General features: G+C 42.0%; 1 protein-coding gene across 2 annotated transcripts in view; it reads left to right on the top strand.

The window, feature by feature from the left end:
* Positions 1-15,914, top strand: part of PPP4R4 (protein phosphatase 4 regulatory subunit 4) — an 89,429-nt gene that overhangs the window by 59,659 nt on the left and 13,856 nt on the right. For both annotated transcript variants that reach the window (XM_023746854.1, XM_023746853.1), the window contains 4 exons: positions 506-589; positions 1,170-1,352; positions 10,104-10,209; positions 12,133-12,280. In XM_023746854.1, coding sequence (XP_023602622.1) covers positions 506-589; positions 1,170-1,352; positions 10,104-10,209; positions 12,133-12,280 — 521 coding nt within the window. The remainder of the gene's footprint in view (positions 1-505; positions 590-1,169; positions 1,353-10,103; positions 10,210-12,132; positions 12,281-15,914) is intronic.

The raw sequence follows: 15,914 nt of genomic DNA, 5'->3' as shown, positions 1-15,914 counted from the left end.
TATATAAAGGATTTTATTTTACACAATTGTAACCCTATGTTATATCACATTTTATATCTTTTTCTCTTAGCATTACTTGGGCAGTATACTTGTGAAGGCTTTGAAATACTTAATTTTGATGCGGTAGTTAATATATTCTATCCACCTAAATGATACTAGCTTGCTACAGTGCAACTCCACATCACCGGGGTTCCTTTTCAAACGTGTTTGAGCAGATTGGTGTGTAGCTGTCTCAGATCTAGACTGTTTAAACATATTAAGAGGCAGTATAGGTTAGTATAGTTTGATAGTGTGATAGTGATAGGTAGTTTGATCAAGGCAGTTGATCATGTCTCTAAGACCCTCCAGCAAGAAGAGGTAAGGCAAGTAAGAAAATAAAACCCTCCAAAATGTTGTTTGGTAAATAGCACTGTTTCTGTGTAGGAATTGACATGTGAAGTTAACTAATCTAAGATTAGAAAAACATTGTAATTGCCACAAGAATAATCAATATCTCTATTAAAAGGTACTAGATGCTCTTATAGATCATCTTCCAGAAATCCTGGAACTTATGTCTACGGGTGGAGAAAGCAGTATTCAAGAAAATAAGGTAATTCCCTATGTCAAAAAGTTTCTGAACGCTGTGAAGTACTATCTCTCTCTACAGAGTTGTGAGGAGTCAGTGAAAGGCTGTGTGGGAAACATTTAAGTAGCGCTTGACACATAGTAGGTGCTCAGTAAATGCCTGTTAATGCCTGTTGGAGTCTGAGCAGCTTGAATTTCCTCTACAATTCGTACACTACCATGGCTTTATTTATAGTCCTTTCAGTTTTTATTCACATTAATTATTATTCCAGGAATAACAACTTGTAACGACAAAGGAGTAGGAATTTAGAAAGTCAAAGTTGGCTGAGAGTGAAATAGAATAAACTTTACTTTAATTAGAAGGGTTGTGAGAGTCCCAGTCTCTATTTCAAAGTTTTGTTTCCAGCAACTAATAAATTTTATTCTTGGATATTTTTTAAGTATTTGATTTAATCAGATTATTATCTCCCTGTGACAACTGAGATGCCTCCGATGTTCTGAAATGAACAAGAGCATTGCCTTCCTCTGTGTTGTTAGCTGACCCATCTGATGGAATCCTGCAGTTGATTTATTTATCGCTGGATCTTTTGGTGTTTTCGTTTCAGTTGCCATCCCTGCCTGACTTGATTCCAGCACTCACGGCTGCTGAACAGCGAGCTGCAGCCTCTTTAAAATGGAGAACCCACGAGAAGCTGCTGCAGAAATATGCCTGTCTGCCACACATCATATCAAGTGACCAGATTTATTATCGTTTCTTACAAAGAATGTTCACAATCATGATGACAAATGTGAGCCCCACCCCTTTATCTTCTTTGGGATTCCTGGCAAGTTTTTTACATTCTTGAGACGGTGCAGCACCCAGTTCATTCCATTCTGCCAGAGGAGGGTCTCTTCCCAGTTGCTTCTCCACTAGTCTCCCTTGCTCATCTTCTGCCAGCGGGAGAGGAGTGAGCAGGCAAAGCCTTCACTTAGCCTGTTTGCATGCCCCCAGGGAGAGGGTAAATAGACTCATCTCAGCCTGGATGCAGTCTGTCTCAAGGGGAGGCTGAGGGAGCGGGCGGCCTCCACTGCAAGTGCCCCTTATGCTCTGAGGAGCACCTTTTATTGTCGCGGCCTCAGGGCCTGCTTCAACCCTGCCATTTTGCCAAGGCTCCCTCAGTCCCCTTAACATTAGCCTGGTTACTTTTTAAAAATAGTCCCTAGGAGTGGCCATGCAACAGGCAGAGCTTATACCAAAACATGGGTGCCCTTCCAGGGATAACTTTAAAATTTGAATCAGAAGCGGGGTGGGGGGGGGTGCAGCGGGCGGATAGTGAGAGAAAGTGGGGAGGGTTGTACGTAAACTTCCCCATTGAGTAAGTTGTCTGCCTTTTTCACAAGAATTCCAGCGGGGATTATTTAACCCACAGTTCACTGTCCAGTTTATATGACATCCTATACCATCTTTTGAAGTAAAAGAATTTCCATATAATGTATACATCTTAGAAACTGTTAAAAAAGTACTTTAGATTCTCATTGTTCTCAATAAAAGGGAGAGAATGAAATCTAGCAGCCATCTCAAAAACCCAAATTAGCTTTGGCTTCAAAGATTAAAAAGAAAAAAATGACATTGGTATCATTTACTAGTTAAGTTAAAAAATTCTAGGCATATGTTTCATGAACTAACACTTCTACAGGTTTATTTCATGTATCGAAGCAAAGCGTAGAGGATGAACGCACATTGTAGATAGAACAGCCGCGAGAGGTGATTTGATAACAATAATGTCCTTGTCAGAAGACCGGGCATGCGTGCACCACATTGGACTTCACATGAAATTGAGCAAAACTGACTATTTCACTTTTCTGAGTGCCTGCTCTGGGCCGGGCACTAAGAGTTGGGGATACAGGAGTGACCAAGACAGACAGAGTCCTGCTCTAATGGAGCTTGTGTTCTAAGGAGGGGGTGGTGAGGAGAGTGATAGATGATAAAATAAGTAAATATACCTACATGTACTGAAAAGTGCTATGAAGTTTGGTCTTATTTCAATTTAACTACTCAGTAGGCATGTTTGTATTTAGAAAACTAAGACTACATAATTATTCCATATTTTTAGCTTCTCTTACTAGGAAAGAGAAATGATTCATAACCATAGAGTTTGAACAAAATACTTTTAAGCCTCAGAGATTTGTTTTATTGTTTTCTTTTACAAGGAGGTAATTCCACACATAAAAAAAGATACATGATTATTACCGCACACTTTTCAGGACCAAAGAAGACACTCCTTCTGTTTTAGTATTCTCTGGAGAAAAGAAAAATGTACGTTTAGTTTTACATCTAATGGTCATAATATTATTCATTTATTTAACACTGTTCTGGGTGCTAGGAATACAATAGTGAATGGAAGAGACAAAGGACCTATTCTTGTGGAACCTTACATTTTATTGGAGACAGGCAATAAGCAAGCACACGCATGTATAGCACGTCAAGGATGAAAGTACAATAAGGAACTACAGAGCAAGCTTCAGGAAGAGTGAGGAGGGCGGCAGCCTGCTGTTGTGGACATAATGGCAGGAAAAAGCCCTCCGATCAAGAGTGCCTCGTGCAGAGGCTTGAGCACTAACGAGTGAGCATGTGGATGTGGAGGATCTAATGAAGGTCTAGCTATTGCCTCTGGTTGTTACATCTCTTAATCCAGAATAAATCCCCCCCCCCCCTGCCCGCCATTCCCTATTTGTTCATGATGTTGAATTTGGGAAGACTTAGTTGTCCTGTGGAATATTTCAATTCTGTGTTTGTTAGATTGCTTTTTCATAGGGTTAATTTGTTCATCTATTTTCATGTTTCTTGTAAACTGGAAGGTACGTGTAAGGGCTTGCTGAGTTTTAGGTTAAGCATTTTTGGCTTAACCTAAATATTTCATAAGTGCTACTGTTTACTTATATTGCATTGTATCTGGATGGTTGTCCCTATACGTGACCTAAGGGTGGCTGTGCAGGTGATAACAGCTCTGTTAGTCCACTTCAAAATTATGCTTTCTCCCTGTGATTGGCATTGTAATCTGAAGCTGACACCCAATTTCCCATCAGCCTTTTACCCATTAGTTTTTGCATCCATTGATAATTCTTTTTTTTTCCAAATTAAATCTTTATTGTTCAGATTATTACAGTTGTTCCTCTTCCCCCCCACCCCCCATAGCTCCCCTCCACCCGTTTCCACCACACCTTCTGCCCTTACCCACCCCCCCCCACTGTCCTCATCCATATCTGTACAATTTTTGTCCAGTTTCTTCCCGCACCCCCACACTCCTTTCCCCCTCCCAAGAATAGTCAGTCCATTCCCTTTCTATGCCCCTAATTCTATTATAGTCACCAGTTTATTCTGTTCATCAGATTATTTATTCATTTGATTTTTAGATTCACTTGTTGATAGATGTGTATTTGTTGTTCATAATTTATATCTTTACCTTTTTCTTCTTCTTCCTTTTCTTAAAGGATACCTTTCGGCATTTCATATAATACTGGTTTAGTGGTGATGAACTCCTTTAGCTTTTTATTATCTGTGAAGCTCTTTATCTGACCTTCAATTCTGAATGATAGCCTTGCTGGGTAAAGTAATCTTGGTTGTAGGTTCTTGGTATTCATCACTTTGAATATTTCTTGCCACTCCCTTCTGGCCTGCATAGTTTCTGTTGAGAAATCAGCTGACAGTCGTATGGGTACTCCCTTGTAGGTAACTGACTGCTTTTCTCTTGCTGCTTTTAAGATTCTCTCTTTGTCTTTTGCTCTTGGCATTTTTTAAAAAATATATTTTATTGATGTTTTACAGAGAGGAAGGGAGAGAGATAGAGAGTTAGAAACATCGATGAGAGAGAAACATTGATCAGCTGCCTCCTGCACATCTCCTACTGGGGATGTGCCCGCAACCCAGGTACATGCCCTTGACCGGAATCGAACCCGGGACCCTTCAGTCCGCAGGCCAATGCTCTATCCACCGAGCCAAACCGGTTTCGGCTGCTCTTGGCATTTTAATTATGATGTGTCTTGGTGTGGTCCTCTTTGGATTCCTTTTGTTTGGGGTTCTCTGCGCTTCCTGGACTTGGAAGTCTATTTCTTTCACCAGGTAGGGGAAGTTTTCTGTCATTATTTCTTCAAATAGGTTTTCAATATCTTGCTCTCTCTCTTCTTCTGGCACCCCTATAATTCGGATGTTGGTACACTTGAAGTTGTCCCAGAGGCTCCTTACGCTATCTTCATATTTTTGGATTCTTTTTTCTTTTTGTTTTTCCGGTTGGGTGTTTCTTGCTTCTTCGTATTTCAAATCTTTGACATGATTCTTGCAATCCTCTAGTCTGCTGTTGGAACTCTGTATAATATTCTTTATTTCAGTCAGTGTATGCTTAATTTCTAGTTGGTCCTTTTTCATAACCTCAAGGGTCTCACTAGATTTCTTGAGGGTCTCACTACATTTATCGGCGGTTTCTAGAACATTCTTGAAAAACCTTATAAGTGTGGTTTTGAACTCTATATCCAGTAGTTTGCTTTCCTCCATTTCTGTCATTTGTGACCTGTTTCTTTGTCTCCGCATTTTGGCTGCTTTCCTGTGTTGATAGAGTGGCTTTCTGTGCTAGGTGTCCTATAGGGCCCAGTGGCTCAGCCTCCCCAATCACCTGAGGTGGACACTCTTGGTGCACCCCTTTGTGGGCTTTGTGCACAGTCTTGTTGTAGTTAAGCCTTGATTGTAGTTGGTATCACTGGGAGGAATTGACCTCCAGGCCAATTGGCTATGAGAATCAGCTGTGTCTATGGTGGGAGAACTTCTGTGATGGAGATACCCTTCTGGGGCAAGACTTGCTTCAGTGGGGCTTTGGTGCTCACTGAGTCTGCCCCCTGAGTGTGTCCCTAATGGATCTGAGGAGTTGTAATCTGGATGGTCCCACTCTGACCACTGGGTACACTGGCACTTGGATCTCTGAGGAGGTTCTAATTTAGCCTCTGCCGGAGGCTACCCAGCAGGAGCTATGGAGAGATCTGCAGATTCCTCTTCTTTTTGGGGGGTTTGAAGGTGCCCAGATGAGGCCCAGCTGTGAAGCAATGCAAGCTGCTGTGGGGCCTTGGGCCTTCTTTTGGAAGTTCTGGGTATGTCTGACCCAGCTGCAGTTTGTTAGGTAATTTTCAGATTGCAAAGGGCCAGGCCTTTCATATGCAAAAGCCTCTGGGCACAGCTTGGGTGGGGCAGGGTCTCAGGGAATCAACAGGGCAGAGAAAACAGCTATGGCTGATCCTCAGTCCTACCCTAAGAGGCTCCTTGTCTCAGTGTCCCGGTAATCGCCGCAAGCACCTCTGTGAGAAAGCCGCCCTCAAGTTCCGACCGCTGCCAGACAGTCCAGTTTCTCCCCATATGAGTCTGGGTCCGCAGAGACTCACCTGGAACTGGAGTTCAGAGCAGTTGGGAGCTTGAGACTCCCTCCTGATTGAAAAAGACAACCGTGTCCTCAGTTGCCAGCCCTTTCCACATGCGCCTCCGTACCTCTGCACTTTACTTCCGCACCTCCTCTGAGTTTCAGTGTGCTTTTCTCTTTCCTTCTAGTTGTAGAATTTCCACTCAGCCAGCCTTCCTGTGGTTCTGGATGATGTCCGTTTTGTCTTTTAGTTGTATTTTTGAAGAGGTTTTGCGAGGCAGCAATTTCTGGTGTTTACCTATACCGCCATCTTTGTTTTCCTCTATTGATAATTCTTAACCTGAATCAATTATTTCATTAGAACTTGCAAAAGAGCGATTTTTAAAAATTCTATCATTTCTTCTACACTTTTAATGACATTCTTCTGTGAAGAGATGCTCTTCTCTATCCACTTGGGCTATCTGATCACCTGAAATACATTTCCTAGTGTAAAGACAGGATGGATTCTTATTCTTTCCCTCCATTGATTTGCAGAGCTAGCATTTGGGGCAGAAGCCACTTGCAGTGTTGACAAAGGAATTTTATTTTTGGTTTTGTCTCTTGTTTAGACTCATTTTTATATTAAATAATGTTTTAATCAGCTGCAGCCATTCTTTGTGTGCTCAAATTGTCCCAACATCTTCAAGCTGCCTTTTATGTGCTTTTGATATGATTGCATTTACCTTTAAATTCTGACTCCAACGATAATTTACCTCTTTTTTCTTTTCTTTTTTTTACCTTTTATAATATACTAGAGGCCCAGAGCACAAAATTCATGCACAGGGGAGGGAGGTCCCTCAGCCCAGCCTGCACCCTCTCCAATCCTGCACCCTCTCCAATCGGGACCCCTCGGGGGATGTCCAACTGCCTCTTGCAATCTGGGACTGTTGGCTCCTAACCACTGGCCTGCCTGCCTGCCTGATTGAACCTAACCTCTCTGCCTGCCTGTCTGATCGCCCCTAACTGCTCCTCTAACAGCCTGATGCCCCTAACCACCTCTGCCTCACCTCGCACCCGGGACCCAGGCTTCCATCCTTCAGCCGGTCGCAGGCACCCGGGACTCGGGTCAGCTTCGCTCGGGCTGGCTCCAGCCACAGGGGACCGTGGGCAGGCGGCTTCCCCTGGGCCACAGCCACAGGTGCTGGCTCCTGGGACTGTGGGGCGGCAGCTTGTTCCTCTCCCAGACTGCAGGCACAGCTGCTGGCGCCCGGGACCATGGGGCGGGCGGCTTGTCCCTCTCTGGGCCGCAGGTGCAGATGCAGTCACTGGTGCCCGGGACCATGTGGGCAGGCGGCTTATCCCTCTCCTGGGCTACAGGCGCAGCCACTGGCGCCTGGGACCATGGAGACTGTGGGGTGTATGGATTGTCCCTCTCCCGGGCCGCAGACACAGGTGCAGCTGCTGGACCCAGGACCATGGGGTGTGCAGCTTGTCCCTCTCCCAGGCTACAGGCGCTGGTGCCCGGGACTGCGGGGTAGACAGCTATCTCTCCCAGGCCACTTGTCCCTCACTCGGGCTGCAGCTGCAGGGCTCTGGTTCCCAGGACCACAGGGTGGGCGGCTTTTCCCTCTCCTGGGCCACAGGTGCAGCCGCTGGCGCCCAGGACCGTGGGCACCATGGGGCTTGCAGATTGTCCCTCTCCCGGGCCACAGGCACAGCCACTGGTGCCCGGGACCACAGTTCGGGCAGCTTGTCCCTCTCCTGGGCCGCAGCCTGGCTGGTCTCCATTCCTCTCTCATGAGCTCATTTGTCCCTGGCTGGTTCCCATTCCTCTCCCCAGTGTTGAGTGTCAGAGCCATTAAGGCGTGAGGGCGTGATGACTATTTGCATATTAGCTCATTATGTAGGATACTGTAAAGTACAAAATATCTGTATTTTCATGTAAGTAGTAAATATTCATTTGAAATTCTATTGTATACACAAAATGAAAGAAAAGAATAACATGCTTTTACTTAGTTCATGTATCTAAATTTTTTTTCAAATTTTGTGGTATTTCTGTTTATGTGTACTTCTTAAATTTACTGTTCTAATTTGTAGTGAACATTTCCTTTTTACATTCAATATATTAAAAACACCACACAGAATAGTATGTTATATAATGGAAAGAGTTTTATAAAATACTAGAGGCCTGGTGTACAGATTGGTACCCCATTGGGGTCCCTCAGCCTGGCCTGCACCCTCTTGCAATCTGGGATCCCTCAGGGGATGTCGGAGAGCTGGTTTCAGCCCAGTCCCTGCAGGCCAGGTCAAGAGACCCCATCGGTGCACGAATCTGTGCACCAGGCCTCTAGTATGCATGTAAGATCTTTGATTAATCTCTTCCCTCTCTACCCCCCTTCCTCCTTTCCCTCTGAGATTCATCAGTTTGTTCCATGTTTCCATACCTGTGCATTGACCGTCTGCCCCCTGATGGTCATAATGGCGGGCTGGTCACTTAGGCTTTTTTATATATATATATATATATATATATATATATATATATATATATATATATATATATATATATGATGAGATAGCAGGCAATATTCTCTCAGCAATGTAAAACTTTATTCTACTTGAATTTCAAAGCTCCCCATTATAATAATCTGAATCTTCAAAAATTGAATATTATAATGCTTACTAGAGGCCTAGTGCATGAATTCGTGCAAGGGTGGGGTCCAGCTGGCCTGCCACGATTGGGGCCAATTGGGCTGGGCTGGCCTGGGGGAGACCTTGGGCGGTTGGCCAGCTGGCCTGTCCCCTGATCGATCTCCTGGTCGAGGGGACAATGTGCATATTAGCCTTCTATTATATAGGACTAGAGGCCCGGTGCACAAAAATTTGTGCATTCAGGGGGGTCCCTCAGCCTGGCCTGTGCCCTCTCGCAGTCTGGGACCCTTGGGGGATGACCACCTGCTGGTTTAGGCCCACTCCCTGGGGAATTGGGCCTAAGCTGGCAGTCAGACATCACTCTGGCAGCCCGGGAGCCCTCAGGGGATGTCCACTTGCCAGTGGGGAGCAGGCCTAAGCTGCAGTTGGACATCTTTAGCACTGCTGAGGAGGCGGGAGAGGCTCCTACCACCACCGCTGTACTGGCAGCTGTCAGCCTGGCTTGTGGCTGAGCAGAGCTCCCGCTGTGGGAGCGCACTGACCACCAAGGGGAAGCTCCTGCATTGAGCGTCTGCCCCCTGGTGGTCAGTGTGTGTCATAGTAACCAGTCATTCCCAATCTTTCTGCTGTTAGGGTCAGTTTGCATATTACCTTTTTATTATATAGGATATGTAAGCCAAGATCGTGAACGTGAACTTATACTGGACACAATACAGGGTGGGCAAAAGTAGGTTTACAGTTGTGAGTATGCAAAACAGAGTTTATTCTTGTATTATTATGTATTAATTATTGTATTATTTTTCCATATGAACAACTGTAAAACTACTTTTGCCCCACCCTTTATATCTGGTTAAGAAATTTTTCTCTAACAAGTATCTTGAACCCAAACCTGATATAGGTGGATGGTTGAATTTATTTAGAATTGAGGTTGTTTCCAGTGGTGTGACAAATTCAAAGGACAACAGCATTTAGTACCCTGTAAGAGTGACATGGTGTCCTTTGGATTCTAAGCTTTATCTGTGTCATGGACCAGGGATCTCAATCAATGGCATGGAGGTTGAAGAGCCAGAAGTGAGCCAGAAGGATTGAAGAACATACCTGATCATGGGGAATCTCTAAATTTATATTTTAGAAGTGGCACATTTTTAGTGATGTACCTGAGGCAGGGAATGTTCTAGCTAAAGTTTGTTGAATAAACGAGTGTCAGGTCCAGGGAATGACTAAGAGAATGTATTTGGGGAGATTGTCACTTATGATGAAGTGGCAAGAAAATGACAGTTAAATATGAATTAAATCTGGATGATATGGAAATGATCGTGCCAAATTAAATTAACTTTGTAATGTGATGTATTAGTTGATTTGCCTGAATGATAGTAACATTAAATTATGAAGACACATCAGAGGGATATGAGTACAGTGATTTGAGAAGCAGATTACACTGCTCTTTTAATAACTTAAAATTGATTTGTGGGGCCAACTTATTCAGCATATATACTAATAGACTAGTTTAATTGTCTTTCTTCTTTCTTTAAGAAAGTCTTACCTGTCCAAAAGGCAGCTTCACGAACTTTATGCATTTTTCTACGTTATAATCGTAAACAAGAACAGAGACTTGAGGTCATTCAAAAATTAATTGAACGTGAGTAATCATTGTCTATTATTTTGAAAAAAGGTAAACAAAGTAATTGGTCTTAATTATCTCTGACTTATGTATCATTTTGGCATGAGTAGTTAGGCTGATGTTGGTAATACCTAGAGTGTTTGTGTTTGAGTCTTACAAGTAATTTTTAGTTTGTTTTAGAAATTTATATGACAGGATCAGAGCTGTGATGAATGAAAGTAATAATTATTCTGGGCCTTTTTGTGTGTGTGAATTTCTGCAGTCAAGAACTTAAAATATGTATACTTTTGTTGAAAGCCTAGTTTCTCCCCTAATGAAAAATAATTTGAAACTAAAATATAAAAAGAATATCCATGAATCTAAGCATTTATCTTTCTATTTTCAATATTAACAGTGAGGTGTTGTTTTTTTTTAATAGAGTTGAATAAATGTGAATCTGTGAGTCTAGGTGGCTTATAATGTGTTAAAAATTAAGTCAATTAACAAATGTAAATTTATTTTAATTTGCTGAGGGCCAAAATCAAGACAAAAACCTTTAGTGCAGTGGTTCTCAGCCTGTGGGTTGAGACCCCTTTGGGGGTCGAATGACCCTTTCACAGGGGTCGCCTAAGACCATCGGAAAACACATATATAATTACATATTGTTTTTGTGATTAATCACTATGCTTCAATTATATTCAATTTGTAACAATGAAATTGGGGGTCACCACAACATGAGGAACTGTATTAAAGGGTCTCGGCATTAGGAAGGTGGAGAACCACTACTTTAGTGGAAGTGTTAATTCTAAAAATAGCGGCCTACATCTGTATCTACTTAGCAAATTTGTTAATTATTGTATACTTGCTTTGATAATCATGTTTTTAAGCTTTTATTAAACTGTTGTCCAGTATAGGCAGGCAAAGAGATTTTCTGGTTATTGGAGTTTACCATTTTAAGTATAGATTGCCTCTTTTCAAAACGTTAGAGTACATAAAATTTCATTTATGGAAAGTTACGTTTAGTATACTTTAATGTTTCATTTTTTAGTCTATTTTAATTATTTTTACTTTTCATTGGGTAGGACCTTACATTTAAAATGTTTTATTGATTTATTTTTATTGATTGACTTTAGAGCGAGAGAGAAGAAAAGAGAAACATAAATTTGTTATCCCACTTATTTACATATTCATTGGTTGATTCTTATATGTGCCCTGACTGGGGGTCAAACCCACAGCCTTGGTGTATGGGCACCATGCTCTCACCCATGAGCTACCTGGCCAGGGCTAAAAATTTTTATTTTAAAAGAAGATTCTATTTTGGTTTTAACTATTAAAAATGTTGCCTTTGAACATTTATATAATAAGGGAGAAAATTATTCTTTTAATTTGATCCGAATTATTTTAATTCTGTAATTTAATAATATTATATTTACATATGACTATTCAATTCAAAGCATTTTTAAGGAAACAAGAAAGAAAACAGTTAACTTGGTTGCTGAAAGGTTTTGAAGTTATACATATCTGCGTTTGAATTCTAGCTCTGCACTTAACCTGCTCTGCGACTGTAATGTCTTTGAACCTCAGTATCTTTATCTTTTAGGAGGGATAATTATGTGCTTATCCCATTGGATTGTTTTCCAGGATTGAAGGAGATAATATGTTTAAAGCACTTAGCACATAGTGGGTGATCAAATAGTAGATGTAGTCATTCAATATTTACTAAATGCTCATGGGATCGAATGCAATGTTTAATGGATTTTTTTCTGTTTTTTGAGGTATTATTAACTTGGGGGGGTCTACAAACCTGGGGTATATAATATGATTTTTTTCCTCTTATCTCTTGCATTTGCTAAATAAATTGTGGGTTTAAAGAAACGTGCCATGGATTTTGTGTCTGATTCTGTCATGTATTTTCATGTAGGAAAAATTAAACTTATGTTAATTTTTTGATTTTGTTTTTAGAACTGGGCCAAGGAAAAAGTTATTGGAATAGACTTCGATTTTTGGATACCTGTGAATTTATTATAGAGCTCTTTTCCAAATCATTTTTCTGTAAATATTTCTTTCTACCTGCTATTGAACTGACACATGATCCAGTAGCAAATGTGAGGTATGGTTATCAATCCAAGAAAATATTTAAAAAATGTATTTTTAATGTATCTACTATAATGAATATATGCAAAATGTTGTTTTAGTCAATTAAAAATTCAAGTAAAGAATTGTATTAGCTTTGGAATTCATAGTGAACAGGGGAGGGCTGCTGTGAAGTCTTTTTCTTGCCTTTCCAATGTTCAGCTGTCTTGCATTTTTGAAACCCAATAGATGTTATTTGCAGTTGGTTAACTGTTTGATTAGAGAGAACAGGACTGGGAATGGCTTGCTTGGAAATTGAAAAAAGTAATAGATATATTTTGCCTTTTTTCCCCCTCCCAAAATAAGCATATTATTTCTTTCTTTTAATTGTGGTAAAATACGTAACATAAAATTTACCATTTTTACCATTTTTAAGTGAATAGTCCAGTGGCATTTCATACACGCATACTCTTCCAGTTATTTGTACAGTGCATAATGAGTTGAAGAGAACTGTAGCCCGTTAGCCCTTAGATATCTGTGTTTTATGTGCCCTATCTCTGTTCTGAACTTGAGGACCTCAGGTCTGTAGGGGAGAGACACAAAGTCAGGTGGCCAAGATTTCCCTGAACAGAAGGACTCCTGAACTCCCTGCTGGGTTTTCACATGCTACCCACTTAGTCTATGCTGTGTGACATGTGCATCTTTTATAATGAACTCACATGAATTGTAGGCAATATTATAATACTAACAGGAAGAATTGTCAAGGCAATAAACATGGAGTTGCTGTTGAGAGAAAATATACCAAGAAGAATTGCTAAAAGATGTTGAAAAGTTCAACCTGAGAATGTTGAGATCGTTGTTTAAGGGGAACATCTCTAGAGATTGGTTTCGTTTTGAATTTTTGTGTGAGGACACACAGAAAGCACTGTTGCATCGGCTTCAGTAGTTTGTGCATCTCCTTTCTGCTATGTAAGTGAGAGGTGCGGTTTCCTTAGAGTAAATTTAAAGAACTGTTGATAATTCTTTAGAATTTAGCTCTTGCTAAAGAAGTAATGGATCTGACCATATTATTAACATTTTGAAAATTGAAGTTGTGATTCTAGAAAAGTGGCTTTCAATGAGATGAACTATCACCAAGAAGTTGACAAAAATTATGTGAAAGGAAATGGAATCATCTCTCTCTGGGCAATGGGACTAATCATATAGCATTGGCGCTAAGGGAAAGCAACCTGCCAATGCAAAAGCCAAGTGCAGATTAGTTGACTATTGCTCTATGAATGGTGATGATATTTGTGGGTAAGAGCTCACTGAATAGCAGGAAGTCTTGGTTCCCACTTCCTGTCTAGGTGGCTGCCAGCCCCTCAAATGGGTCCAGCACCACCTTGTACTAACTGGCTTTGGGTACAAAAGCCTTTGCCCAGTGCTTTAGAGATTGCAGATGGAATAGGAGCCATCACAGGCAAGGGTGGTAGGTCATGCAGGTTAGGAGGAGAGTTTCTGGAGCCACTGCCTAAGCTGATACCCAGCCCTGTACTGGCTGTGTGTCTTTGGGCAAGTTACAAAACCTCCCTGTGCATCCATTTCCTTAGTACCTACTTCATAGGGTGTTCTGAGGAATACAGCAGAGATAATGTACATAAAGAATTTAGTTTACCAGAAAGGTGTTGTCCCTAATCTCAAAGTCTTCATAAAGTCCCCCCATAAATATCATGGGCCCAGGATTCTCATAGAGATAAATCATTACTGTAGTTTGTATAACTTCTGCTGAATAAATGTTTTCTAGACCTGACTTGGGCTATAAAGAATGAAGTGTGCATATACTGTATTTTATTTTTACCATTAAGTGGGTGTTTAAAATTTAAATTCACTGAGTCATTATCAAGGCTGGTAAAATATTATTGGTATTCAAAGAAGCCTTCTCCTGAGCTATGAGAAGTGAGAAAAAACCTCTTTGGGGGACTGAGACCCCTTATTGAATAATGCATCACAAGACTTAACAGCATGCCTGGTGAGCTCTGAATGAGATGGCTGTCGACAGAGCTGGAAACGCTAGAGGAGGAGCGTTACTCTTTTTGGTCGAATAAAGAACAAACTTTGTTGTATGAGAAGAATCCTTAACTGAGGGCTCAGCTGACAAAGCATCCTGAAATCTCTAGGCATGGGACTTAGCTGTCACAAGGCTCGGCACAGAAATAAAAATAATGTCTGGAGAGCACTCAGCTGACTAAATGAAAACAGCAGCCATAGAACAGGCAGCTGCCCGGCATCCCTCTCTAAGCCCAGCCCACAGAGCTTGAGCCCAGCCAAGCAGAGCTTCCTCTGAGCTGCCTCCTCCCAGGCAGGTGTTCTGCACTTTCCTGCATGTCCTCTCACCTCTTGGCGCTCTTCAGTCTGCTCGTTGCTTCCTATCAGCCTGATCTAGACTGACTGTGCCCTAGACATTACCCTTTTATCTCGTCTACTCATCCATATGCTGAAGATTCCTGATTGTCTCTCCAACATGGACACCTGCCCTGAACAGAAGACTTACTGAATCAACTGCCCACTTAACATGTCCACTGAGTATCTAATAGGCACCTCTGACTTAATGTGTCTCAAAGTAAACGCCCATCTTGCTCCTGAGGTCTTCTCCATCCCAGTAAATAACCATGTCATCTTTCCAATAGCTCAGGTCAAAACCTTCACTCCTTTTGGTCATTCCACCGCCAAGCCCTCAGCACATCCTGCTGCTTGCACAATGTGTTCAGAACCCAGCACTTCTCACCACCTGACTGCCATCGTCTGGTTCAGGCACCGTCGTTCTTATTTGAATTGCTGAAAGGGCCTTCCCTGTGGTTTCCTTTCTCCTGTCCTTGGCCATCAGAAGTCTAACTCCGCACAATAGACAGACGATACTTTCAAAACCTCAATCAGCTCTGGTTGGTTTGGCTCAGTGGATAGAGCGTCGACCTGTGGACTGAGGGGTCCTGGGTTCGATTCCAGTCGGGGGCGTATGCCCGGGTTGCGGGCTTGATCCCCAGTGGGGGATGTGCAGGAGGCAGCCAATCAATGATTCTCTCTCATCGATGTTTCTGTCTCTCTCTCTCTACCTCTCCCTCTCTGAAATCAAAAATATAACAAACAAACAAAACCCCTAAGTCAGACAATTTAACTCCTCTGCTCAAACCTTCCCTGGCTTCTCATTGCACTTAAAAGCCAGTCTCGGAACAGTGGCCTGCAAGGCCCTGGATGAGCTGGCCTCCTATTGCTGCTCAAAGATCTGCTAATCTCATCTTTGCCCCATTCTGTCCTCTCATCCCATTTGCCAATTTGGGCCAATTTGTTAATTTGGGACAGCACCTTGGCAAGCTCCCCCTACAGGACATTTTCTCTTACTGCAGCTACTGCCTATAATGTTCAGGTATTCATGTGACTTATTCCCTCATTGATTTATTTTTTTTAGGTCTTTGCTTAAATGTCATCTTTTCAGTGAAACCTTCACTGAAACCCTCCCTGACCACCTGTTTTAAAATTGTAACTTCCCTCCTCTGGTTCTCCTCTGTCTTCTATCCCATGTAATTTTTCTCTACAGCACCTACCACTATCTAACATTTTACTTTGTTTATCCTCCCTCCCTCCCCTCATGCTAGCATTTAAGCTCCGTGACACCACAGGATTTGCTGCTCTTATTC

This window comes from Myotis lucifugus, unplaced genomic scaffold (assembly GCF_000147115.1).
Source record: "Myotis lucifugus unplaced genomic scaffold, Myoluc2.0 scaffold_742, whole genome shotgun sequence".
Taxonomy (NCBI): Eukaryota; Metazoa; Chordata; class Mammalia; order Chiroptera; family Vespertilionidae; genus Myotis; species Myotis lucifugus.
Note: the sequence above shows the minus strand (reverse complement) of the source record. Positions and strands in the feature narration are given on the sequence as shown.